Below are 27386 nucleotides of genomic sequence, written 5' to 3'. Positions count from 1 at the left end.
TGTCTCACAATTACCTCTAATTTCATTGCCTTCACAGGAAGAAGAGTGCTCTTCCCTGCAGCTAAGTTTTTTTATTTTCCCTGGGCTTTGCCTTCTCAGCCCCCCAGCCTCTTGCTTTCATTTCCAGCAAGCAACATGAGCAAACACATCGTTTTCTGGGAGCTCCGCCTGCACCCTTCTCCAGCCCTGCCACGCACACCTCAGCCGTGCTCCCTTGTCCTGCCCCTGAGAGTCGAAGTGAACAGGGCAGCCCTGAGGTACCCCGGGGACCCCTGGTTTAAGGGGGAGCTACTTCCACAGGAAAAGGAAGGGGCTGATGTCTTTCCCATTTCTCCTCATCTCCAGAGACCTTCCTCCAACCCCGTACCTCAGGCACGGCTAGGAGGAGATGTCAGGTTTGGCTTATCTTATTCATCCATGCACGCATTCAACAAATTCTCATTAGGTCTCTAATATGTACTAGGCACTATACAATCAAAAACTGCTTACTTAACACAGACTTTATTCTCAGCACAGTGTCCAGGTGAGGTGTGGCCTGAGCTGTAATTCTAAGACACAGTAGCTGTCTTTGGGAAGTTTCAAATCTGCTTGGTCAGGGAAGTGATTGTTGATTGAATAACCTAACTGGATCTAGCACTGTTTGAAGTAATACTGTTGCCCCCTCATTTTAAAGATGAGAAAAGTGAGGCTCAGGGCCTTTGGCCCTTTCTCCCATTGCTTTCTACCTTACCCTTTCTGCCTCAGTTATGCCCAGCTGTGCTTTGTTGCCTGTAGTCACTATGCTGTTTTGCATCTCATACCTTTGCCCACGTGGTCCCTGTTGCCTGGAACACCATCCCCATCTCTCCTTCAGCATCTTCTGCAGCATCCATTCTCAGAGTCTTGGGTTAGGTGTCCATCCATCCACGTTGTACAGACCTCCAACTGTGTGCTCACCACATTATATAGAAATTAGCTGTTTGTGTCTTTCCAACTAGACTGACAGCTTCTCTGAGGCAGGAATCATGACTGACTTACCTTGGTTCTGCTACGCCCAGCACAGCACCTGGGCACAGAGCCAGTGTTCTAAAAAGACTGGCTGAATGGAATAGATTGGTGAAATCACTTGTGTAAAGTCACACTGCTAGCATAGGATAAAAATGAGATTTGAACCATGGTTGCTGCTACCATAAGGCACCTTTGTGTGAATTAGGACAAAGCTCCCTCTCTGAGTGGATTGACTGCAAAAGAGGCAAGTCCTCTGGATGAACCAAGGAGAAAAAGACACTCCTTCCCTGGCTGATACAGTCCTGTGTCAGGGGTCCTTACATCCCAGGGTGTCAGCAAGAACTAAATTTCAGCCCCATTCTTGCTCCCTGGGCAGCCCAGCACAGGACAGCAAGGCAGAGCCTGTTTAAACGCAAATCAGTCTCACTCTGAAGCCCATACTTCTCTGCTATATGAACAAGAGCAATTCTCCCTAAACGTTTTCAAGCCAAGAGAAAGCTCTGTGTGTGTGTGTGTGTGTGTGTGTGTGTGTGTGTGTGAGATTTTGGGTAAGAAATGGGTCAGACACTGCTGCCATGTTCCTCTTGATCCAAATCTGGAAGTTAGTCTTCCCCCACCAAACCGAACAGAACAAAACTCATCCTGTGGCCTGAGCACTAAGCCATAGGTGCCAGAGGCAGCGGGAAGATTGTCTGAGAAAGACCCAAGCCTGCAGGGTCACTGAAGATTAAAACAAAATAGAACAAAACTACAGCAACAAAAAAACCCCAACAATGACAACAACACTCCTGGGGCAAGACGCACTAAGCAGAGAGCATTGAGGGAAGCTATGTCTTCAAGCAGTTGATAAGAATTTGGATTTGAAATCTAAAGGCTGAAGAACTGCAAGCAGAAACTGAGAATTTCTTGCAACTATCCGTAAAGGACTTATGAAGAAGAGAGCCTTGAAAAGCAAGAATAGGGTCGGGGCTTCACAAGAGGGTGGAGTGAAGCTGAGTCTCGGTTTCTGTGTCTGTAAAGTGGGGATAACACCTAACACAGGGTTACCCAGGGGATTAAGTGAGCCCATGGAGGTGAAATGATGGGCGAAAAGTCTGGTGTACAGTAAACATGTACTAATGATTAAAGGATTGATGATGATGATGGTGGGATGGTTTAATACTCAGGGTAAGGAACGTCTGCCACTGAGTATAGAAATGAAAGAGCTCTGTCAGCCTCGTCGGGAAAGGGAGATAGAACAAGAGCCTCTCAACTTGCTTTTGTTCCCATCTCCTTCTCTCATGGCTAATGCAGATAGCGAGCAGAGTTGCTAAAAGCCTCGGCAGAAGGGCCACAGGAGGACCGGAGTGAGAACAGAAAGGCTCTCAAGTCCTTCAGGCCCCTCCTCTGCCACTCCATCATCCCACTCACTTGGGGACCCTGTGTGCATAGAGACTCCTGAGAGGGACAAAGGAGGAAGGGGTATGGGGCGCAGTGGGAGCTCAGGACCTAGGGCTAGAGGACACTGAGAGGGAGCAGTGGAGAATTAGGAGTTGGAACATCTGGGAGAGGCAGGCTGAAGAGCTGTGGAAGGAGAAAGTGTCCTCTGGTGTGCTTGAGGCCCGCCCCACAGAGGCATAGTCCTGTAAAACAGGAGTTGCAAAAGAGAAATGGTCTGGTCTTCATGGAGCTGACTTCGAATGTAGCCCAATGTAAATATTACATTACTTTCTTCTTTTTAATCATTTTTATTGTTTTTTTGGGAGGAAGGGTGGTAAGTAGGTTTATTTATTTATTTCTTTTGATGGAGGCACTGGCTATTGAAAAAGTTGCCCAGGGTTGAATGCAGAAGAGTATTCACCGAGACAGCTTATAAGGGTGAAAACTGGAAGAAATCTAAATGCCCATAAATAGTAGTATAGTTAAATGATGGGACATTCATACTGTGAAATAGAGCGGATGAGTCACATGTGTACGTGCTGACATAGAACAACTTTCAAAACATATTGATAAATGTGTTTATTGAAAGAGCAATTTACAAAACAATATTAAGTCAATGTCCATTTGTATTGAAAGAAAAAAGTGAAGCAAAGTCCTATTTATAGATCTCTGTATATTCATTCATACATAATGATAATTTATAGAAAGGCCGGGAAGGGTGGACATACAATTACTACAATGGGAGAGATGAGATTGAAGATGTGAAGGAGGATTTTCACTTTTTATACTTTCTATATTATTGGCAGTTTTACAAGAGTAATATATTCCTGTTATTTGTGTAATTAAATCTGTGTAAATGTATTCATATATTATTTATTTGATTTGAAAGTTCTTGTAAAAATTAGATCTTTCACGAACACAATGGCTTCCCCACCCCTTAACTCCCTAGTGTACCCATTTCACAGATGGGAAAGCAGACAGAGAAAAGTGATTTGCCAAGGCCATGTAAGCTAGTGGCAGGATCACAGGATGGAGCTGACTCACAGAGAACTTATATCTGTCAGTATGAGGTGGGAGCATGGGAGTATGAAACATAGTTTTCATTCTCCAGGGGCTTACAGCCTCATTGATGGGACAAACCTATAGGATTCCAAGACAAGGTGGTCCCACATGGTAAGAGCCAAATTAATACCAGTTAACATTTATTGAGGCTAAATATGTATCAGACAGTGTTACATGCAATCTTATTGCCCACTGATCCTATGATAAAGGTAGTTCAATTATTAACCCCATTTTACAGATGGGGAAACTGGGGTATAGATAAGTAAAGTAATTTGTAGGTATGAAATATTGGACTCTGAACTGTACCAGCTTCACTGCAAAACTCCCTTTTTTTTTCCCCTTTAAGCAAAATTTATAAGCTGAGAGTCAGCAGAGAAGGGAAGGCACAGCCCCCATTTTCCTGTCATCCCCAGGAAGTGGCATGCCAGGGACAGGGCAGTATGGGTCTACATTCTAGGAGAGGTGCTTTCTCTTCTCGTAGATGAAGCATGAGAGTAAATTAATCTGTAAACAGAAACATAAACTGGGTGCCAGGCAGGTTGCAGAGAAGCTTCAGCTTTTGTTACTGTTGCTGTTATGGACCACTTGAAACCCATACAAAAGTAAGGAGAAAAGTGTGATGAATTCCATGTCCCAGAATGCTTTTGGTCTAAACCACTCAACTCGACAGGAATGGTTCTCCTTGAAAAAATCAGAGTAGCTCAAGAAAGTCTTGCCTCCCTCATGGTGGGCAGGAGTGGCCAGGGAGGGCCATGGAGGGGTGAGAGAGAGCTGACCCCTGGAGAGGGAAATCATCTGATAGGCTGAATGGAGAAGGCCAGCAGCTCACTCAGACCTGGCTCCAAGGGCCACCCCAGCCACGAAGCTGGGGACAACCTGAAATGTAGAAATCCTCCTTTTTTTTTTTTAAACTTAAGGTATTGTCTGCATACGATATCTTCATTTTACGGAGCGGAAACAGAGACTCTAAAGTCTGTTATCGGAGAACACTCAGCTTGGAAATGTCAAGAGGGGCCTACAAACCACACTGTTTTCTCTTATCCACCCTTCATCTCCAAGTCACTTCTCCTCCTGGAACCTCAGTTTCCTCCTCTGTAAGAGCCAATAAATATTCATCCTCATAGAGATGCTGTGAGCCTTGTGAGCAGAGCCATTCATTCATGCATTTGTTATTGACCAGGGTTCTTGGACTCCCTAATCAACAGAAATTGATAAGAAGCCAGACCAGAAATTCAGGCAAGGCTTTATTGGGACTCGTGCTGAAGCATGAGGGATGGAAAATAAGTAACAGGTTCCCTTGCTGGTTCCCAAAGTGGGGATGAGCTTGTCCCTTAAATGGGGTGAGGGTAGGGGCAGATTCATGGGTCAGGCCAGAGGGGTGGCTCAGGTGGTCTGCTCACCCACTGGTGGTGCTATGTGCAGGGATCGTGCACAATACCCTGCTTTTGTTTCCAACACCTCAGAAGTGGCAGTTGGGATTTTGCCCTTTTGTATCTTGCTGTTTATAATTTGCCCCAGTTGCACATTGCACATTCATATTTAGTCCCTTATAGTTTCCTTATATTATGTTGCTGGAGGAGACATTATTTGTCCAGGTGCAAGCACTGCAGCAAAGTATCCCAGGTCCCAGGTCCCGTCCTGTCTCAGATTGAGAGCATCGGCAAGATGCCAAATCCCTATCTAGGTGAGGATATAACAGAAAACAGGACAAAACCCCCTGCTCTCATGGAGTTTACATTCTAGTGGGGGCAAAGGAAACATAACAAAGAAAGACATTGAAACAAAAGGAAGAACAGGGTAATATCAGACGATGATGAGTGCTATGCAGAAATAGCTTGATGGCAGTGGAATGAGAGTGGACAGGGAAGCCCTCTGAAGAGGTGACATTTGCACTTAGATCTGAATTACCTGAAGGAGGCTGTGGGGAAATTTGGGGGCAAGTTATCCAGAAAGGGGACAAAGCAAACACTTCAAGGGAGGAACCAGCTTGTAAGAGACCAAATGAGATAATGTAAGTGAAAGTAAATGTTACAAGATTAATTTAGTGCAAGAAGATTTTACCATACGTCCTCTGTGTGCTGGTAAATGTATTAGGCAGTGTTCTCTAGAGATAAGTGGAGCCCTGGTCTTTAAAGTGCTCAGTGTCTAGGAGGGGAAAACAGAAAATAGTTTCTCAGCTGATAAAATGGTGCAACTAATCAAAAGGTGAAAAGTTAATTTTTATTCATGGTTTTGCAAATGTGCCCAGCAGGGGCAGAGACCTTGCCACAGATCACCCAGGTGCCCGGGTTAGGGCGCCTGGTTAAATTTTTCCTTTGCTGCCATTGGGCCCCTACGGCTTCTAGCCTCCTCCGGGCACCAGGGAGCGCTGTAATGTCTCTCAGTGCCGCTGGACGGCACGGCGCTCTCCCCACTTCCCTTCTCGCTGCGCCGCACTTCCGGTGGCTAGCGGAAGCGGGCTTTGCCGCTGCAGGCGCCGGGTCCCGAGGCATGGCGGGGGCGGGGCCGGGGGAGGCGCGCGCCCAGCAGGCCGGGGGGTACCTCGCCTCGACCCTTTGAACCCGGACCGAACAGGTGAGGACTTCTCATTCTTTGGCCCAGACTCCAAGCCCGTCAGGCCCTCCCCGGGCCTCCTCGGATTGCCGCCATGGGGTGCCCCCTCCCCGCATGACGCGGAGGCCCAGCGGCCCCCGCCCTCCTTCAGAATTCTCTTCCCATTGAGGCCCCGCCCCGGGCTTTTCTTTCCGGGGGCGCCCCCTTGGGCGTGTGTGCCCGCCCCTAGGTATCCCCTTCCCGTTTAGGAAGCCATCAGAAGGAACTGAGGGTTAGGTGCACCTGCCGGCACGGGGAAACAGACCCAGCAGGGGAAAAGGACTTGCTTAGTACCACATAATGAGTTGCCCAGTTCAGCCAGGCTTGCTTCTTCCGTTTCATAGATAACGTACCGAACACATGCTACGGGTCAGCCCCAGTGCTAGGCTCTGAGAAAACTAAGGGGACTGAAGTAGACATGGTTACTTCTGTCTGGAGAGTATAGTTTACGGGGGAGTCTGACATTAAACACCTAACCGTGCAACTGAAAGTATAGATTCAAACTGTGACAAGTACTATGGAGAAGACGAACAGAAAAAGTAATGGGAAAGCAAAAAATATGTTTTAGAAAGGGTGGTCAGAGTAAGACTTCCTGAAGGAGATGACATTCAAGCTGCAACTTGAGAAGTATGGCAAGGGCGAGAGGAAACACATTCAAGGCAGAGGGAACAGCCCCAGTAGATACTTGAGTTGGCAAAGAACTTTCCAACATTCAGGAAAGGAGGCCTAGCAAGGAGTTAAGTGCTGTGATGGGCATACAGAGTGTGTTTGTGTACTGGTCAGGAGTTCATCATCTAGGGCCATAGACATAAGTAAAATGCAGAGACAAAGTTGCAAGTGTGGTAGGTGCTATGAAGGAAAGGTATGGCTGATATGTTGGTATTTAACTGATGGGGAGGGTGAAGGAAGATTTCTTTGAGGAAGTGGTGATTAGGCTGATATCTGAAATAGAAATTAAGTCGGTAAAGTGAGAAGAGCCTTTTGAGACAGAGGTGAAGAGCAGGTGCCAAGGTTCTGAAGCAGGAGGGAGGACACCTGTGGGAGAAATGGGTTGAATGGAAAAAGATGAGGCTGGAGAGGCAGAGCTGAGAGCTTTGAGGCATCTGGTTGGCATAGTAAGGATTTTGGTCCTTATCATTAAGAGCAATTGGAAGGTACATATTTTAATCCATAGGAGAAAGGATGTGATCACAAAAGCATTTTGAAAAGATTACTCTGGTGTTGAATGGATTAGAAGTGGACAGGAGTGGGTTTAGGGAGACCACTTAGGAAGCAGTTGCAGTAATGTAGACATGAAATTATAAATTTCGGATGAAGGTTCTGGCAGATCATGATAGAGAGAAGGTGGTGCAGTAGAGGACTATCTAGAATGGAAAATCTCCAGAGTTTGGTGACTGATCAGGGATAGGGGCTGAAGGAAAGAGGTATCAAGGAAGACGCTCAGGTTTCTGGTTGCTTTTAGCATGGGCCACTCACTGGAACAGGGCAGCTTTTGGGAAGAATATCCTAAATTACTCTACTTTTTTCCTAATGCCCACTCTGACTAGAAAGGACTTTCATTATGTACTTTTTCTATATTTGAATTTTTCTATGATCATGTATCTTATAATTGGAATAATAACAGGACATGTTGAAAAAGACTTAGAATTCCATCGTCTCTAGAAACCATAATTGTGTGATAAAAAAATTTAGAGAGACAGACGGGGCGGGGGAGTGCACACCGAGAGAAGTGTTAGGAAGTTCAGTGAGGATTTCCTGTACAATTTGGAGCTGAAGCTAACAGGCCTTCATCTCCACCCACCCCACCCCTCTACTCTCTCCACCCTAGTACTGGTGTCTTTCCCTTAAAAAAGCAAATCAGAGAGTTTAAGATGGGACTGCTCAAAAGGTACACAAGTTTTTTTTTTTTTTTTTTAGAATTAAGCATCTACTTTGCTTAAAATGATCAGTGGCTCTTTCTGAGTGGAACCACTAGTATCCCTTATTCAACTCAGTTATATGTGGTTGATCTGCTCGATGGTGCCTAATGCCTATTCCTTCTCCCATTCTTGGGCTTTACCTACTTCTCTCATCCCATTCTGGTCTCCCTCTCTGCCTCCAAGCCCCATTTTAAGTTGGCACAGTGCTGGTGGCAGAGGTGGCCTGGGCAGGGATTGAGAAAGGCAGTTTTGTGCATTACTTGGTATTTTAAAGTGCTTAAACCTTAATAGTGTGTTTTTTGGACTGTATCAAAATAGTCACATCAGCTCTGTCACTATTTAAAGGAGTAGCTTTATGAAACTCAATATTGTGTTTATTATTCCAAAGTGGAGGATATTGTTCACCGTATCATGCCAAGGTCCTTTGAGAAGACTCATGAGAGAGATTTCTTTTAAAATCCAGTGCTCGGAATTGCTGTGCTCCTTCCAAGCAGCCATTAAGTTTTTATCTTATTGGCAGTGCAAATTCTGTAACTGATTGTATTTTCCTGTGCCTTGTCTGCTGAGAAAGTCAGAGCCAAATTAGAAGCTTGGCAGTTCTGCAGGTCCTCATGGTATGTGTTTCTGTGTACTTCAGGCTTAATTTTATTGTCCTAGCTTTGTTTTCCCTTTACAATGATTGTTTTCTAATTTAAAAAAAATTTCTGAGTATGTACAAATAATACTTTCAAAACATGTAATTTTTAAAAGAGTAACAGTACAATGAATGCTGATTCAAGAAAACATAACACTTGGAATTGCCAGTGTATCTCTAACTCCCATCACATTTCTTCATCAGAGCTAAGCACTATTTTGAATTTTATAATTCCTTTGCTTTTGTAAATATATACCATACATATTTGTATTCTTAAAATAGACATTGTTTGAAACTTACGTAAATGGAATCACAGTGTATATATCCTGCAGCTTGCCTCCTTCATTCAGCGTTGTGCCTGAGATTCATCTATGTTGTTATATATAACTGTAGGGTGTTAATTCATTGCTTCATAAGATTCCACTGCATGAATAGAACTGGATAAATTTATCTAGTCTACCATTGATGGGCATTTGGAGTATTGTCAGTTTTTGCTGTTGTTAACAGTCCTGCTACAGATGTTCTTGTATATGTCTCCTGTTAATATATCTACAGACATTTCTCTTAGATCAGGATTTCTCAGCGTTAGCATTATTGACATTTTGGGCCAGATGTGAGAGGCTGTCCTGTTTACTGTAGGATGTTTAGCAGCATCCCGGCTTTTATTTGCTGGACACTCGTAGCACCCCTCACTCCCTCCCAAGTTAGGACAACCAAAAATATGTCCATATATTACAAAATTGCCCCAGTTGGGAATCAGTGCTTAAGATCAGGGGCTGACAGACTATTTTAGGCTTGTGGGCTGTGTGCTCTTTGGTCTCAACTAATCAGCTATGCCTTTGTAGGGCAAAAACAGCCATAGGCAAGATGTAAATGAGGGGGTATGACTGTGTTCCAGTAAAACTTTATTTATAAAAACAGGCAGGCAGGCTAGATTTGGCCTGAGGGTAGAAGTCTGCAGTCTCTTGCTCTAGTCTGGATCATTAGGAAATATATTTTATATCCTCACCCAGTGCTTGTATGGTTAAGAACTCCTTGTCTAGGGGACATTCTTCTTTCAGTCATTGGGGAGGGGGTGAATCAGGCTGTTCCCTGCCTGTCACCCTTAAGAGAAGCCTGCCAGTCATTAAGGGGGCTCCCTGGTACACCCTTGGTCTGAGCCCTCATCACCTGGATGGCGCAGCCTCTCCCATCCCTTGTAACTCGTATATGTAATTGAAACAGAAGTTTCACACAACAGTGCTTACCCTTACTATGTGTGATACAGTTTGGTATTCTCTTTCTCATTCCATTTTTAAAAATGTTAATCAGTATATCCAGTAAATTGATTTCAAAGCGCCATTAGTGAGTTATGACTAGCAGTCTGAGAAACTTGATTTGCTCAGTCAGAGGTATGTACATCTTTAGCTTGACTAGATCATATATGTACTTATATAAGGAATTTCAAATCTCTTAGGAGACAATATAAATAAATTCCCTCATTGTGTGTATGTTTTTATTTCTGAAATATAGATTGATTGGATCAGTCCCTCCTCTGCTTAAAACCTGTAATAACTTGTGTGGCCTGACATAAAAAAGTATTTTATTTTACAATCTGGCTCTAGTTCTACTTTTCTTATCTCCTCTTATTCACTCTGTGCTTCCTGTGTTCTGACCTCTTGGAATTATTGTTTCCCAAATGTGCCATGCTGTGCTCTTTCTAAATGTATCTTAAAGCTACCTTCTTTCTGGAATATTCATCCTTTACTTTGCCTAGTGAGTTCTTTATCCTTCAAGTCCCTTGTGAGATGTTCCATTCATTCATTTAACATATTTATGAACACTTACCTTGTCTCAGGCACTGTTCTAGGTCTTGGGGATTCAGCAAGGAATTCGACAGGTCTCTGCTGTCTGATATGGGGAGACAGATACTAACAAGGTAAACAAATAAGATAATTTGAGAAAGTAAGAAGAGCTGAAGAAAATAGGGCAAAATGATAGATTGATGTGGTTGGAAAAAGGCATGACTTTAGGTAAGGTAGTCGGAAAATTCTAAAGTGCTACTATTTTTAGCTGAGATATGAATGATGAAACTGACAGCCATTTCAACACTTAAAAATGTTGTTCTGCTTTTTTTTCTGGCCTCTGTAGTTCCTCATGAGACATCATGGATATATAAATTGTTGTTTTCCAATAGGTAATGTGTCATTTACCTGGTTGCTTTCAAGATTTTTCCTTTGTGACTTAGTTTTTCACAGATTGATTATGATATGTCTGGGCATGGATTTCTTTGGGTTTATAATGTTCGGGGTTCTCTGAACTTCTTAATTTGAGTTTATATACATGAGGGTTTATTTCTCGACTCTTAATTGTGTTCTTTTAGTATATTTTTCTGTCTTTATGCCAGTGCTACACTTTTTTGATTACTGTGTCTTTGTAACAGGTTTTGAAGTCAGGAAGCCTGGGTCCTCCAACTTTGTTCTTTTGCAAAATTGTTTTGACTATTTGAGATTACATGTGCATTTTAGGACGAATTTTTCTTTTGTTTCTCCTTTTTTTTTCTTTTTGCAAAAAATAACATTGGGGTTTTGATAAGGATTGCATTAAGTTTGTAGATTGCTTTGGATATTATGGACATCTTAACAGCCCAATAAATATGGTTTTATTTAATGAATGTGCATTGAGTGTGATGCTTACACTGAACAAATTCGGTGTAGTTATAGATTTATTCTGTTGAGTATTCCCAACAGCTAAGCATGCTTTGAACGTATTCCTAGTGAGTTAGATCCTTCCCTAAAACCTGTTTCTAGACTCAGAAATGTCTGGACCACTTCCTAACTATCATCTGGGAAGGAGAAGTGCTGATCACTATCATCTTGGGAGCCCCTAGGCCCAGGATATATGGAGGGAAATCTATTTGACTTGCGTATGTAGTTGACCCTTGAAAACACAGATTTGGTTGAATTTGCGAATGTGGAGGAACTGTGTATACTGAGGGCTGACTGTAAGTTATACTTGAATTTTTGGCTGCAGGGGGTTGGCACCTCAAACGCCCTTGTTGTTCAAAGGTCAACTGTATTTATGTTTTGAGAAATTGTCTTTTATTTGCTTGACTCGTACTTTATTTTTCCATGCAGCAATGTGATAATGGATCATCATGTTTCTACTATCAAACCTCGAAGAATCCAAAACCAAAATGTCATTCACCGCTTGGAACGCCGGCGGATCAGTTCAGGCAAGGCAGGCACCCACTGGCATCAGGTTCGAGTGTTCCACCAGAATGTCTTCCCCAACTTCACGGTTGTCAACGTTGAGAAGCCACCTTGTTTCTTGCGTAAATTCTCACCTGATGGACGCTACTTCATTGCTTTCTCTTCAGACCAGACATCTCTCGAAATCTATGAGTACCAGGGCTGCCAGGCAGCCGAGGACCTACTGCAGGGCTATGAGGGGGAGATCCTGTCCAATGGCAATGACCAGAGGTCAGTCAACATCCGCGGTCGGCTCTTCGAACGCTTTTTTGTCCTGCTGCACATTACCAATGTAGCAGCCAATGGTGAGCACCTGAACCGGGAGTGCAGCCTCTTCACTGACGACTGCCGGTGTGTCATCGTGGGCTCAGCTGCCTACCTCCCGGACGAACCTCACCCTCCTTTTTATGAGGTCTATCGGAACAGTGAATCTGTGACCCCCAACCCACGGTCCCCTCTGGAGGACTACTCCCTGCACATCATTGACCTCCACACTGGCCGCTTATGTGACACACGTACCTTCAAGTGTGATAAAGTCGTCCTGTCACACAACCAGGGGCTGTACTTGTACAAGAATATCTTGGCCATCTTGTCAGTGCAGCAGCAGACCATCCATGTCTTCCAGGTGACTCCTGAAGGCACTTTCATCGACGTGAGGACCATTGGCCGCTTCTGCTATGAGGATGATCTGCTCACTGTGTCAGCTGTTTTCCCTGAGGTACAGCGCGACAGCCAGACGGGCATGGCCAGTCCTTTCAGGGATCCTTTCATCAACTCTCTGAAACACCGGCTGCTCGTATACCTGTGGCGCCGAGCAGAACAGGATGGGAGTGCGATGGCCAAGAGGCGCTTCTTCCAGTATTTTGACCAACTACGGCAGCTGCGCATGTGGAAAATGCAGCTTCTGGATGAAAACCATCTGTTTATCAAGTATACTAGTGAGGATGTCGTAACCCTGCGGGTCACAGACCCATCACAGGTATGAGAAGCCTTCTTGCCATTTACCTTTCCAGTTTCTGTGGCAAAACAGGAAGATTTCTCTTTTTGCCTATGGCCAACATCTCAGAAACGCACATTTTTTGTAGTCTTGAAGTTTTGCCTTCCTAGGGTTCAGTCAAACTTAAAACAGCTCCATTTTTCTCTGGACACATGTAGTAATTTGGACAAACAGAAGCCAAATCCCAAGCTGTTGACATGCAGGTAGTCAGCTCTGTGATTATTACCCTGATTCCTCTGCAGAGCATGTTCAGTACTGTTGAGATGGAAGCCCAAATGCTAAAAGGTCAAGGTTTGACTGCCTATGGATACTGCCTTGATTTGGTATTAGATTGTGCTTGTTGGTCTGACTGTTTTAGTTCTGGCAGTGAGAATGAGCCCACCATGCAAAAAAGAAAGTCTTCTAAGAATGTGATCTTTTCTTTCCTGCTTAAGTAGTTAATGTCAATATATTTCTTCACAAAGTCTTCTTTAGGATGTAACTATCAGGTAAGTTCATTTGACAGAGTTAAGTGTTATGACTTTACCCTGACCTTGCCCATGTGCTGGAACATAGGTTGCAGAGCATTGACAAGATCAAAAGGAAGCCAAAATATCTGATCTGCCAAGTGGATCATCCAGACTGCAGGTCCTGAGGGCTTTTCAGTTTGGGTGAAAGATGTTGGTAGGGGAGAGAGGCATTTCACAATAGGAACAAGGTGGTATTAAGATCACAGTAAGAGCTCTGACTCTTGAGTTGAAACACCATGCTGAAATTCAGGATTATTTGGGCATTTCCCTTTGAGAAGCTCTACTGTAGTGTTGACCAAATAAGAGAACTACCTTTCTGTACATTTGCCCCCCATTCTCCTGTTTCCAGATTGTCTCTTAGATACTAGCTTGGAAATTCAGAGCAGAGCAAACCAGTAAACTGTGAAGTCAGCTGAGCCTGGTATCTCTCACTGACCTGTGGCTGATTCTACCCTTAAGAGAGGCTGTACAGGAAATTGTCTCCTAAGACCTTTCGAGCCATCCATGGTAAAATGTTTTCTAACATTTGTCTTCTGAATCATAACTTGTGTATTCTAAAAAAAAAGGGTGGGAGTGGGCGGAGTGAGTAATATGGTTAGAGATAATTTTTTTCTGGATTCTTTTTCTTCCCTATTAAAGGTGAGGTCACCCATTGAGCCATCATGGGTGAGCATCTAGTTCATGTTTTGTGTCATGGGAGGTTGGTGGTGAAGCCCTTGATTTCTGTACCTTCCTGCCCTGTATTTCCCAGTCCACTAGAGGAAAGGCTAGTAAATGTTTGTATAATTCTATATTCACATAATTATGATGAATCCTGGTGAAGCCCTGGTATGATCAAAGTGTTGTCCAGGTTTATAGAAAGGACATGAGTCAGTTTCTTATTTAGGCTTGAGCTATAATTACCTTTTTATTTTGGAGGGAATAAGTTGTCTGTGACTGTTGCATTTGAGATTATCCTTTTTGCCTTTGCTAAAACATGACCTACTTATTTCCAGTACCTACAGTAAGTTATAGCCAGAAACATTACTAGGGCTCTGTGCTTTGCTTATAGAGTTTGTAACTTTAAACCAAATCTCTCTGCCCTACTTGTCCTCCCCTCGCCTTCCCCAGTTTAATTTGATAGGTTCCAGTAAGGTTAATGAGTAAAAAGTGCACCTAAACACAAAGCCTTGCTAATATTATGGGTATTATTCTCAGGTTACCTTCCAGCCTCTTTAATTTACAGCCAAATTTAATTTCCAGGTGACCACAAAAGTCATGTAACATAAGCTTTGGGAAGGACTAATTACCAGTGAAACAGGTGGGCCAGTGTCTCAAGAAATTGGTAATGGAGATTTAAATTTAATCATAGGAGGGGGAGTACTAATCCTACTGTTCTGAAAACTTATAGAATCCTGTTGGAAGCTTGCAGATTGATTCATACTGCTGCATCCACTCTGACAAAAACTAGGGGTGCCTGGAGCTTCCTCATTAGGCTGAGCAGAGCACTGCACTGGGGGTTTAAAGAGGGCCAGTCACCCAGGGGCCCTTTCAGAGAAAGCAGTAACTCTGCCACCTATGGCATTTGAATGCTTTTCAGGCTCCTCCTCTGATCTTAATTGCTACAAATCTCAAATGTATGTTACAAATGCTCTTGGCTGAAAGAACATTTATGGGAAGGAAATGGAAAATGCTGCTTTGATTTTTTTCATTTGTTTAGCAGTAGCACCCTGCTTGGTTACAATTTGCCTGAGTGGACATAGTATACTTAAGGTGTTCCTCTGCATGTTAGAAATATTGAGAGGAAAAAGAAATGCCCCTAAATTGAACTTTCAAGTATAGATACACAAGAGAAAATAATTTACCAACAGGCGACTTGTAGCTGCAAATCACTTTCTCAGCTGGAAGGAAAATTAAATCTGGCATTTTAAAACAATGTTTTTAATCTCAAGGTGAGTTGGGGAGCCAGTAAGGAATAAACACTTGGAAGGAAAAAATACTAAATTTGCACAGTTTGAAATAAAAGGTTGGAAACTATTTTATACATATATGCTGAACAGCTCAGTAATTCCAGCTGCACAGGTACAGTGGGAAATCAGGGAACACCGAGGCTCTTGATGGATAAAGCCCACTGAGGCTTCCTCCTTTTCCAGAACCACTTGGCGCCACGTTTCTGCCCTGCTGCTGGAGCAGGGGTGTTTGGTTGTTTTACTTGGGTAACTTGCATTTTTAGCCAACTAATAAATTTGCTAGGCATGATGCTATACTCAGCTGCCCCTCAGGTCTCTCTGTTCTTCTGCAGGCATCTTTCTTTGTGGTGTATAATATGGTGACAACAGAGGTGATCGCTGTGTTTGAGAACACGTCAGATGAGCTTTTGGAGCTCTTTGAGAACTTCTGTGATCTCTTCCGTAATGCCACCCTGCATAGTGAAGTCCAGTTTCCCTGCTCAGCCTCCAGCAACAATTTTGCAAGACAGATCCAGCGCCGGTAAGCTGTTCCACTAGGCTTAACAGGCTGAATTTTTCTTTAGGAAATTGAGTCGTTTACCTCAGGAAACCTTCCCATATTCTTTCTGCCCACCAGGCCTTGGGGCGGTCCGCCTGTTGTGACCTCTTTTGTCGTCCTAACCTTCTCCTTTCTCTCAGCACTTGAGGAATTACTTGTGTGTTGTCCATTATTCCTTGTAGACTGTATGTAAGCTGCAGAAAGATGGAGACTGTGTCTTTGGTATTTATTGCTTTATCTTCAGTGATGCACTGTCAAGCACTTAAATATTTTTTGAGTGAATGACTAGGGAAATAATTTTATAACTTTTTATTAAACGTGTGTTGAACAGCTATGTTTATCTCTGCTTCATCTCTCAACCCCACTAAAATGACAATAAAAGAAGAGGTATAACCCTACAAGAACAAGGAGAATGGGAGAGAAGATAACAACAGAGTTTTAGAAGCTGAAGAGCCAGTGGAGGAGTGATAACTACCTGGGCATACCTCAGGGAACAAAAACTTAAGACTCCAGAGCTTAGCTGTCAAGAAACAAGTTGCCTTGCACCAGAGAGCTCTGGAAAAGGCTAAGAAATTGGAGGCCCTCCACACTTCGAAGATACCTATGAGGCTGAAATCAGTAGGATTGCATGAAAGTCTTAACAGGAGCAATCAGATACTCTAGCTCCTTTCCTTAAGCCTGCACTGCCAAATGACAGCCTCTTCCCCACCTCAGCAAAAGGCTTTATTCTCTGGAGAAACTGAACCATGCAGGCTCTGGGTTTTATGTTCATGTGGCATGGCTGAGCAGATAGGTGAGACATGTCACGATTAAAACAAAAATTAAGTGAAAATTGATATGCTGATGGGGAAGACTCCCATCTCCCTTATCACAGATGGCATCGAGGCTTATACTCCCTGGGCGGGAGATTAGAGATAATTCCCTAGGGAAACTGACCGACTTGAAGAAGAGACACTTGGAGGCTCTTCACAGGACACCTAGGTCACCCTAAGCTGATCCCCACCTCCTGTAAACCAGAGCTCCTCATGGCTGTCTGGGTGCCTTATTGTGAAATGACTGGTTATTTTGGACCAAGGGCCTAAGTTCAATCCTACTTTAATCAGTCAGTGCCTCATCAGATTCCACATGCCTAAATTATTTCTTCCCTAACCTCAGCCAGTTATGGGAAATACCTGTTTTAGGTTCCAGGATAAATCAGAATAGAGTGAGTGGATGAATCAGAGTAAGCCTTACTGCCACTGGGGAAAATGAGCAAAGCAGAGACCTAATTCAGTGGCATCACATTTATGTAGAAGGACAGTACTTGATTAAAAATAGATAAATATTGCTTTTCAGAAAATTAAACACGCTTTTTCCTTTTCCTCTGGTTTAGTCAAATTTTCTGCCTTGTTAACGTCTCTAATCAGTATAGAAGGAGTTTTGAAAGCAGAACGTGGACAGATTTTGCCTTTTTTCATTTTGAAAAGAATTTTCTGCTTTTAAAATTAACTTTAAAATTAAGCAGGTTATTATTAACTAAATAACAAAAGCTGAGTACACTCAGTCAAAACATCAGAGAAGTTACTGGAAGGTACACTGTATGGGGGCAGGGATTTTTGTCTATTCTGCCTTGTCCACAGCACCTAGGCCAGTGTCATTCATGTGGGAGGAGCACATTAGGTATTTGTTGAATGACTGATGTCATCAGGAACGAGAGGAAGCAGTGTTTTCTAAAAATTCATTTCAGAATGCACCCATAATTAAGTGAAACTGTAGGAGGCTCCAGGAGGAGAAAATAAAAGGTTGAAGAGAAGGGTGGCATTCTAGCTTTGCGATCTCTTCAAAATTTTGCCTCATACCAGCAGAAGTTTTTGAAAAACTAGATCTCCTGACATATTAATTTTTAAGTTGATTAAAAAATTTTTTTACTATTAAATTTAAATAATTACAGAGGATTTAATTTTCAGTGTATATTAAACATTTACATTTAAAAATAAAATTACTATAACATTTCTATTTTCCCCAGGTTTATTGAGATACAGTTGGCATGTAATATTGTATAAGTTTAAGGTGTCACACTTTTAAATATAGCCAAGGGAATCTAAATGCCATAGTCAAATTAGTTTTCAATATTTGACATAAAAAGTATAGAGCAAATTATTCTCATACTGTTTGAAATTTTATATTATTTCATTACATTTTTCTTCTTATTTTCAAATTATTAATCATCTTATACTTTGCTGCATTGAAAACATAATGTATATATAAATTGAAATTATTTCTTGTGAACACATGGGTCCAAGTGCTCAATTTTATAATCTTCAGTAAACTTCTGTTAAAAAGAAATGAAAATTGATCTATTTTAGGTTAGAATAAATGTTTAAGGAAAAAAAAATGGGCACCAGGGATCATGAGTTACTAAGAAAAGCCTTTATTTTGAAAGATAGTGACTAAAATAAAACAGTGTAAAAATAAACAACATGGTGTTCACTGAAATAATTGAAACTATAAAAACAGGAACATTGCTAGAACAGTGAGGTGCTTTAGAAATTTAAGCTTTGTTAGATATAGTTGAGGAATTCTCCAGGAAAGTAGAATAAAAAGATAAGAGTAGGAAAATGGGAGAGAAATGGTAAAAAAAAATTTAGAGGATTTGCCCAGGAGGTCCAGTATCTGGCTAATTCCAAAAGGAGCAGTAGAGAAAATAAAGAGGAGGAAGCAATGTAAGGCAGTTTTCTAGTGTGAAGAATATACATTTCCAGATTGGCAAGGACCATGCAGTGGTGTGCTGGAGCTGGCTCATACTGGCTTGTGAGAGCCAGTTGTTAAACTTTCAGGAACTTTTTGCAAGCTGATTGTTGCAAAACACAGACATTAACAATTAATTATTTTCTAATTATTAATTCATGATTATTTTACTATCACTTAAGCTCTTGAAGTTATTTGTATCTGTCTTATCTGTTTGTTGAAAATACTATACAGTGATGTGCCGCTGCTCATCTCTTGACAATTCTGCCGTCAGTGATGTCACATTAGTGCCTTGAGATTGACGACAGCAGGAGGATTTACATCATAGAAATGGGCAAGCGCTGCAAATCCTGGCTTTTTTCCCTTCAGAGAAATAATTATTAAACTTATTAGCACATCACTGGCTCCATCAAGCACCCAGTGCAGTCAATTAAAAAAAGATCCATACTGAGGCATATCACCATGAAATTTTAGAACACATACATTTCACATATAAAAAATTAAGTCATCAGTTTTATTAGACTTAATACTGAAAGCTTGAAGCCATTAAAATCATGTTCTCAGAATTCTGTGAAAAAAATGATTTTCAAGCTAGAATTCTGTATCCAAATAATAGGGTGTAACAAAGACATTTTCGGATACACGGCCTCAGAAAATTACTTCCCATGTAACTTTTCTAAGGAAGCCTCTGGAAGATGTATTTTCCCAAACCTCAAAAGAATGTGAAGGTGGTGGTATTGCAATGATCCAATAAATAAAATTCCTACATTCTGTTTCCTGACATTAGGATTTAAGTTCTTTTTTGTTCACCTATTGTATCTTAAGCACCTAGAAGAGCTCCTGGTACATACTAGGCTGTCAGTAATACTTTGTTGGTTGAATAATGGTGGCTTGGATCCAGGGTAGTGACATTGGAGGTGGTAAGTAATTGTATTCTCAATGTATTTTGAAGATAGAGCCCAAAAGATTAGTGGAGGATGGGCTATAGGCTGTGAAAGAGCAAAGTCAAAGATGATTCTAACATTTTTTGAGTTACCGTGAAACTCTGATGGTGAAGCTTGTGAGTAGAGCAGGTTTAGCGGAGAAGATCAGAGGTTCTATAAGTGGAGAGGTCTAGTAGTTTCTCAGAGGAAGGAGTATGAGAGCTTCCTGACAGGTCAAGTACAGTGAGGACTGATAATCAACTATTAGAGTTAGCAACATGGAGGTCACTGTTGACCTTGATAAGAGTAGTTTCAGTGAGTAGTTTCAGTGAGATGGTAGCGGAGAAGGGGAGCCTGTTTGGAGTGGTTTAAAAAAGAATGGAAGGAAAAGAATTGGAGATAGTAGGAAAAAGTGTTTTGAGAGGTTTTACTGTAAAGGAGAGCTAAAAAATGGTGCATTAGCTGGAGGGGCAAATGGTGTTAAGTTTCTGTTCTTGTTATTTTTTAAATGGGAGGGGAAAACGGTGTGTTTGTATGCAGATGGGTAGGGGGGAACTGAGTTTAGGAACAGTGGGGTGATGGGGGGAGGGGGAGAATTGGTTAAGTATGTGAGATCAGAGGATGGGACCTAGTGCCCAAGTGGAGGGACTGGCCTTACAAGGCAGCACAGTGCAGATGTGCTGATGGGAACTTTAAAGTTTTCTTCTCATTGCTTCTGCTTGTCAGTTACAAAGTAGGCAGTGCCATTACAGGAGGGTGAGCATGGAGGAGGGCGGATGAAGTGGTCATCAAAGAGAGTGGGAGACTCGCTGGACCGTGGGAATGCAGCACGAGTGCTCTGCAACATTAAAGGCCCACATGAGTTCATGATTATAACTTTAAAGTGAGAATTATGTTTTTCTCCAGCCATGGAGAAAACTGAGTTGATACAGGCATGGGACAGGCAGAACTGAGGTTAACTAGAGTTGTAGTTTTTTCAAGTAAGTACCACAAAGCAAGAGAAGACAAAGTTGTTGAGGATGAGTGCAGTGGAGTGACTTTAATGATTGTGGAATTTAAGCTGGCTAAGGAAGGATAAGAGGACATGATGCAGGTGTAGGATGGCAAAAAGTTGATAGAATCAATGGAATTAGGTCCCATTGGGGTTGAAGTATGTTGAAGCTGGGATGAGTAGAGGGAGTTAGCTGGAGAGGTAGGAGAGAAGGTAGTTGGAGACTGTGGTGCTGCACCCTGAGGTTACAGAGGGGTTGCAGTCATTAGTAATAGTGACATGAGGATATGACCATGGGAATGAGTGGCTGAGGCAGAGAGGAGATCCAGGAACTAGGAGGCTGTGGTGTTGGAAGGATCATCTCTGACAGTTGTGTAATTGTAAATTAAGAGAGGCATAGTTGGACAGAGTGACAGTGAGCCAGAAGTTAATCAGGTGAAGACATCAGAGAGATGGCTGCTTTACTTTCAGTCATTGGGGACCTTGGAGACTGGAAGTGGTGGGTAATGCTAGGGAGTAGAAATTGCTTCAGCCTATAGATTGTCATGGAGGCTTTGATTTGTGGTCATCACAAAGATGTGGGCCAGCCTCATATTTGAAGCCAGTGAGCCAGGCATGGTTGGAATACAAGATCTTTGCTGAAAATGGGCTGAAAACCAAAGAGCCCAGGATCTGATATTAGCTCCAATGAAAGGGAAAGAAAGAAGTTCTTTGTGGCCCAGGGTTTAATTGTATGATTTACACTGAGGCTGTGAAAACTACTGTCAAGAGAAGTAATGGAAAAGCAGTGCTGATGCTAGGCTTTCTTCAGGGGGAGCGGAGAAGTGCTAATGCCCATCTAGCACCACAGGTTCACATGGAAGCAAAAATCAAATCCCGTCTGATCAATCTTTCTGGTCTCGTCATTCAAGTTTTTTACTCCATTAGTTTTAGGGATGAGGTGTTACATTTTCTTCCTTGGATTAAAAAAATAGTTTATTTTCCCCTTGATTGTTAAACCATATGATATGCTTCGATACAGAGATTTTAAAAAATTGAACTGATAAATTTTTTTCTAAGAAACTATAGGAAAGCAAAAAAAAATTTTTAATCTAAAATGTCATTACACAAACTCATTAGCATTTTGATGTATTTCCACCAGTTTTTTAAATTTTGGGGCATAAAATTTGTGTGTTTTATCATACTATACAGAATTTAGCCTACTTCTTTTACTCACCATTATGATGAACATTTCCTCTGTTACCATATAATCTTTGAAAATTATAGTTTTCCATTAGGTTAATTTTTCTGTCAGTTTTTCATTGTCATAAACAAGGCTGTATTGAATATGCAGAGAGATTTTTCTGCATATAAGATTGCTTCCTGAGGCAAATTTCCAGATGAACAGAAATACTCAAAGGGTATTAAATTTAGTATTCATTATAATTGTGAGAAATAACTGCTTTATTATTATTATTGTTGTTGTTGTTGTTGTTATTATTATTATTATTATTATTATTACCACTACTACTACGACTACTACTACTATTGTTCAAGATAAGTCAGATGGGTGACTCTATGTCCATGTTACTATCTACTAGATACTCGTGTTTCTGCAGGAGTGTAGTTAGCTAGTTCCCAAACTTTATTTAAACAAAGAATGAGTAATTTGTCAAAAGGTTTGATGCAAGTTGGCTTATAACTGATCCCAGGAAGAGTCAGGCTGCTCCTCTTCAGGATTCTCTGCTTTCGGTGACTCCTTTTTAACGCAATCTAAGGCTATTACTTGGGGGAAGTAAGTATGAGTAGAAATAGTTGTCATAGATCAGTTATATTCATTTTAAACTTGTACAGAATCTCTGTTAACTTCTGTGAAGTAACTTGATGTTCTTTTCTAATTCTGTTTTCTGCTTTTTGAGAGTATTTGTAGCTAGGCAGACTTGTAATGTGTGAGAGTTCAATATCTAGATTTCTGTGTTCAGAATGAGTTGTTTTTAGACTTAACGTTTGTCAGTTTAAAATCCAAGGCCGCTTGTGTGCCCACTAACACAGCCTTCCTCACTGGTGCTTTATTGTAGGTTTAAAGACACTATTGTAAATGCCAAGTATGGAGGGCACACGGAGGCAGTGCGCCGGCTGCTGGGTCAGCTCCCCATCAGTGCCCAGTCTTACAGTGGTAGCCCTTACCTTGATTTGTCTCTCTTCAGCTACGATGACAAGTGGGTGTCAGTCATGGAGCGGCCCAAGACTTGTGGAGATCACCCTATCAGGTATACGTCACTGCTTCAGCTGCACACTGCCTAAGGGCTGAATATGGCCGGCTTTGTTTTTCTCTTCTTCTTGAACATCATTTTGCTGTGATTCTATCCACTTGTACTCATGGGTTGAATTCAGAGGGCTGGCTGTTTCTATAATGTGGTGAGTGCTTTGATCATTTAGGCACTAGTCTCATAAATTAATTAGTTCTGCTCTTTGCTTCTCATTAAAACATGGAATTCAGATGAGTGTTGTTCCTTTTTAAAGGTATCCAGGGGAGAAAACCATATTTTTTCAGTCTGATAATTTAATACCATTTCATAATAGTGTTTATAATTGAGACTTAAATTTTATCCAGCTCAAATTAGTTTATCCCCTCATGTTACCTAGTAGAAAAGATAGCAAAGACAATTTGGAGAACAGGCAGTTTCCTCACTTGGAAGAGTTTTGGAATGCAGATTACTGTATTACTGCTAGAACCTTGAAACTAACCTCTTATAAACAGTCCCTCCCTCACAGATGTCCAGTTCACAGACCCACCTGTCTTTCCATGTTGGGAGCTTGTGTTGTTCCGTGTGCTGTGGTGATACTAGGGAGAGGAGCTGGCACCACTGTCACGAGTGGGGTTATTATGAGGCAGGTGTGTTCCTGGTGCCCTGTGCTGGATTATGGAAGGTTCATCCCTTAGAAACAGTGGTAGTTAGTATTTCATAAACCAGCTTGATTGTGTATTAAATAGGTCTGGGTAATGTATTTTGTATGATTAATCACCATTTGTGGTATTTCCTTTGGGAGATTGCAGTCAAGTTCCAAAAACCAGTTAAAATTTTTTTTTTATTATGGAAATTTTTAAATGTATAAAAGTAGAAGAGTAGAGGGGAGGGTACAGCTCAGTGGTAGAGTGTATGCTTAGCCTACACAAGGTCCTGGGTTCATCCCCCCCGTACCTCCATTAAAAAATATGTATATGAATAAAATAAATGTAATTATCTCCTTCCCACCCCCAAAAAGACTTTTTCTGCTTGTTTGATGTGAGCATGAGCAAAACACCTCCTGTTATGGGCTGAATCTTGTTCCCTCAAAAAAAAAAAAAAGTATAATGAACCTCCACAGACCCGTCACCCAGCTTCAACAGTTATCACCTCGTGGTCAGTGTTGTTTCATCTCTTTCCACCACCACTACTCCTCCCTTCCCAACTGCCCCCCAGATTATCAAATCCTAGGTATCATAGCATTTCACTTGTAAATATTTCAGTATGAATTTCTAAAAGATTAGGACTTAAAAAAATACAACCTTAATTACATTTTATTCCATCTCAAGCACTAACAAAATTTTAAAAGTTTAAACAAAAATTTCTTAAGGTGGCCAAACATTTAGTTAGGTTTCACATTTCCCTATTGTCTCGTATCCTTTGTACACACTCTTCTTACAGTTTGTTCCAGTCAGGAGCTAAACAAGGTTAGCACATTGTATTTGGCCGCTATCCCCTTAAGTCTTTTTTATTCTATAGATTTTGCTTCCCTCTTACTCTCCTTGCAGTTTAATTGTTGAAGAAACCAGGTTGTTCGTCCTGTAGTGTTCCCCACATTCTAGATTTTGCTCATTGCATCCTGGTATAGTATTTATCTCATTCCCCCGTATCTCCTGTAAACTGGTAGTTAGAATTAGTAGCTCCAACAACTTACTTTAAATTATAAGCCCTTTGTGTGCTGGGGACTGTGTGGGTAATGTGAATGTGTTTGTCACACATAAAAGCACATAATGGGCCTCATTTGATCTTGTTAGGTAGCACGAGATAAATTTCTCTCCTTTTCCATTTCCCTGCCTTTGTGATTTGAAAAGATGGGCCTAAGGAACAAATCTGGAAATGCCATTGCCCCTGACTAAAAAGGCTTTTCTTGTTATCCTTATTTATTTATTTATGTATTTATTTATTTTTAAAATTTTGGGTTGTTTTGAGGGGTGGAGGTAATTAAGTTTGTTTGTTTATTTCTTTATTTAATGGAGGTACTGAGGAATGAACCCATGACCTCATGCATGCTAAGCATACACTCTACCAGTAAGCTATACCCCCCCAATTCTTATTTATTTTTAATTTAAAGTGAGAAATGTAAGGATATCAAAGTCATTTGAAGAGATAATGCCGTTACTCTACCACCTTTATTGTATATTCCATTCTAGTCTTTGCCGATGTGCATGTTTACGTTCACACAGTTGGAATCATGGTTGGCATATTTTGTAGTCCGCTTTTATTTCAGAAACATTTTTTCATGTTGTTACGTTGTCCTTACAGTTGCAGTCCTAACAATAGCCTGTTATTCCATCAAGTAGATGCACCATACTTTATTTAACTATCCCCTGTTACTGAGCATTTATTCTCTTTCTGCATTTTTGCTTTAGAGCTAATGCTGTAGTTGCCATCTTTATTCATGTCACTATTGAATTCATTTAAATTAAATTCTGAGGATATAAATTCTTGGAAATGGGATTATTAAGTCAAAGGGTATGAATATCTTTCTGTCTACTATATATTTGCTTTCCAAAAAAGAAATTATAGAGCTCTTTAATTCAGAGCTCCTTATTTTCTAGAACTTACCCCGATTCAGCCCCAACCCTGCTGATCATCTCTGGTTCCCAGGTTCACAGGGCACTTATTTTGCCTGTAGAAAAGGCATTTAAGTACTGGGATGGATGGAAACATCTTTAGTCTTAACTGTGTTAGATGAAAAAGTAAAAACTACTTAGTATTTTGTTTTTGTCTCTGAAAAAGAAGAACCTTCCAGAAGTATTTATTCTTAAAAATGAAAAACTCAAATACAGGCCTAGATCTGCACTGTCCTAGAGTAGCCATTAGCCTCTTTGGCTGTTGAGCACTGAAGTATGCTCAGGTGTCAAACACACATCAGATTTCAGAGGCTTAGTACAAAAAAAAAGAAATATATCTTTAATATCTTTTATTCAATATAAGCTTGAATGTAAAGTTGTAGGTTGAAGTGATATTATTTTAGATATGAATATTTGGTTAAAATATTATTAAAATTAACTTCACCTTTTTCTTCTAAGAAAATTAAAATTACCTACCTACCTGAAAATTAAAAATCATACAGGTGGCTCACATTTCCCTTCCAGCCCTGGTCTAGACAATCTTCTGGAAAAGGGGAGGCTGTAACTAAAGGTCATCTTGGGAAAGAGAAATGACCCAGTGACTCAGGACAGCATAGTGAAGTTCATGATCAGCCTGGCATAAAATGAGCTGAGCAGATAAAGGTGCTTTTGCAGTTCCAATAACCTGGGGCTGATGTAAGAGGAGATTTCATCAGTGAAGTTAAATGAAGAGTTGCCACATTTCCCCGCTGTTCAGATTTCGAGATGGTGATGAATATCTATCCCATCCATCCTCTCCTTCTCTCCTTGTTCTGTTTAGGTTCTATGCCCGGGACTCTGGTCTGCTCAAGTTTGAGATTCAGGCAGGCTTACTGGGCCGCCCCATCAACCACACCGTGCGACGCCTTGTTGCCTTCACCTTCCACCCTTTCGAGCCTTTTGCTATCTCTGTGCAGAGGACTAACGCTGAGTACGTTGTCAACTTCCACATGCGACACTGCTGCACGTAGGGGCCTCGCCAAAGCCAGGTTATCTGGTCTTCCAAGACTTTGCCCCTCCTTATCTCAGTGGACTGCAAAGCAAAAGCTCCTGATTCCCAGCTTTGTCGGTTCCAGACTGATACACCTCGGAGAGGAGAGCTGGAGAGGGGAGCGAGGGAGGGTTAGCCTGCTGGATTTTTTTTATCGGACACAGTACCACTACTGATTGACCTAAAGTCCTCTTGCCTTTTCCCTGTGGGAATGTCCAGCGTTAATTAAGTCCGTTTCATTTTTGTTTTATTTTGCATTTTATTGCTATGAAGATGAGAGCATTATACCTCTGCCCCTTCATGTCACTTCTTTGGCATTATGGTCTGCAGCCTGAAGCAGGTAAATCTTGTTTACTCATCAGAACTGTGTACATCCTTTCCACTTAGCCAACAGCAGGGCTGTCTTTATAAGAAAAAAAAAAATAAAGTCTTGGTATTTTCTTACTTAAAAATATCCTGTTTGAAGACTGCTTTATGTTGTGATCTCACCCAGTGCTTTTTAAATACATGGGGTCCAGGAAGGACTGAGAGGGACCAGAGGCCATGGACTAAGTGGTGTGTGCCAGTGTGGAAGACAGCTATCTGCCAGGATTGTTCCTTCCCTCGGGTGTTCTCCTGGTAATTGTTACAGCTGGAGGAACAGGGCGTAATTGCACATCCTCGTGTAGAGGCATGCTCCCATCTGTACCATCTGGGTTGGGCAGGTGGAAGAGCGAGCGGTTCTCTTTGGCCACAGCAGAGACAAACACTGTGCAGCACGTACTGTAATTTGGGTAGGGGGAGCTGGCAAGCTGCAGGTGTCCCTGAAGAGATCAGACTGGTTGTTCCTGGATGGCTGAGCCATCACAGCTCTCCTGCAGGTACCTGCGGGCCTGCAGCCAGCATCCTTCTGTCACGTTCTCAGCCAGTCTCCACCACAGGGCTTGTCAGGGTGTTTATGTTTCATCTTCATGATGTGTCCACCGTTTATGTGATAAGCTTATGTAGTAGCCTCTGACTTTGAAGACACCATTGAAATGTTGGGTTTCCAAGCAGGCTG

General features: G+C 41.7%; 1 protein-coding gene across 2 annotated transcripts; it reads left to right on the top strand.

Annotated features, from left to right (window-relative positions):
- The first annotated feature begins 5922 nt into the window (after positions 1-5922).
- DET1 (DET1 partner of COP1 E3 ubiquitin ligase) lies at positions 5923-26801 on the top strand. Of its 2 annotated transcripts, none has more exons than XM_010975726.3 (5): positions 5923-6042; positions 11730-12822; positions 15631-15818; positions 22535-22726; positions 26138-26801. In XM_010975726.3, exons 2-5 carry the CDS (start codon positions 11740-11742, stop codon positions 26325-26327), a joined length of 1653 nt encoding a protein of 550 aa, XP_010974028.1. In that variant the 5' UTR covers positions 5923-6042; positions 11730-11739; the 3' UTR covers positions 26328-26801. The 2 variants fall into 2 exon arrangements, with proteins under 2 accessions (XP_010974028.1, XP_031296399.1); XM_031440539.2 differs by having other exon boundaries at positions 5924-6042; positions 22664-22726.
- Positions 26802-27386: the final 585 nt, after the last annotated feature.

This window comes from Camelus dromedarius, chromosome 29 (genome assembly GCF_036321535.1).
Source record: "Camelus dromedarius isolate mCamDro1 chromosome 29, mCamDro1.pat, whole genome shotgun sequence".
Classification (NCBI taxonomy): Eukaryota; Metazoa; Chordata; class Mammalia; order Artiodactyla; family Camelidae; genus Camelus; species Camelus dromedarius.
The sequence above is the reverse complement of the archived record's forward strand: the minus strand, read 5'-3'. Positions and strand labels throughout refer to the sequence as shown.

Coding starts and splice junctions, on each gene's coding strand:
- DET1 (XM_010975726.3), top strand. CDS start 11,740: ATGGATCATCATGTTTCTACTATCAAACCTCGAAGAATCCAAAACCAA. Junction 12,823..15,630: donor GGGTCACAGACCCATCACAG/GTATGAGAAGCC, acceptor GTTCTTCTGCAG/GCATCTTTCTTTGTGGTGTA. Junction 22,727..26,137: donor TGTGGAGATCACCCTATCAG/GTATACGTCACT, acceptor TGTTCTGTTTAG/GTTCTATGCCCGGGACTCTG.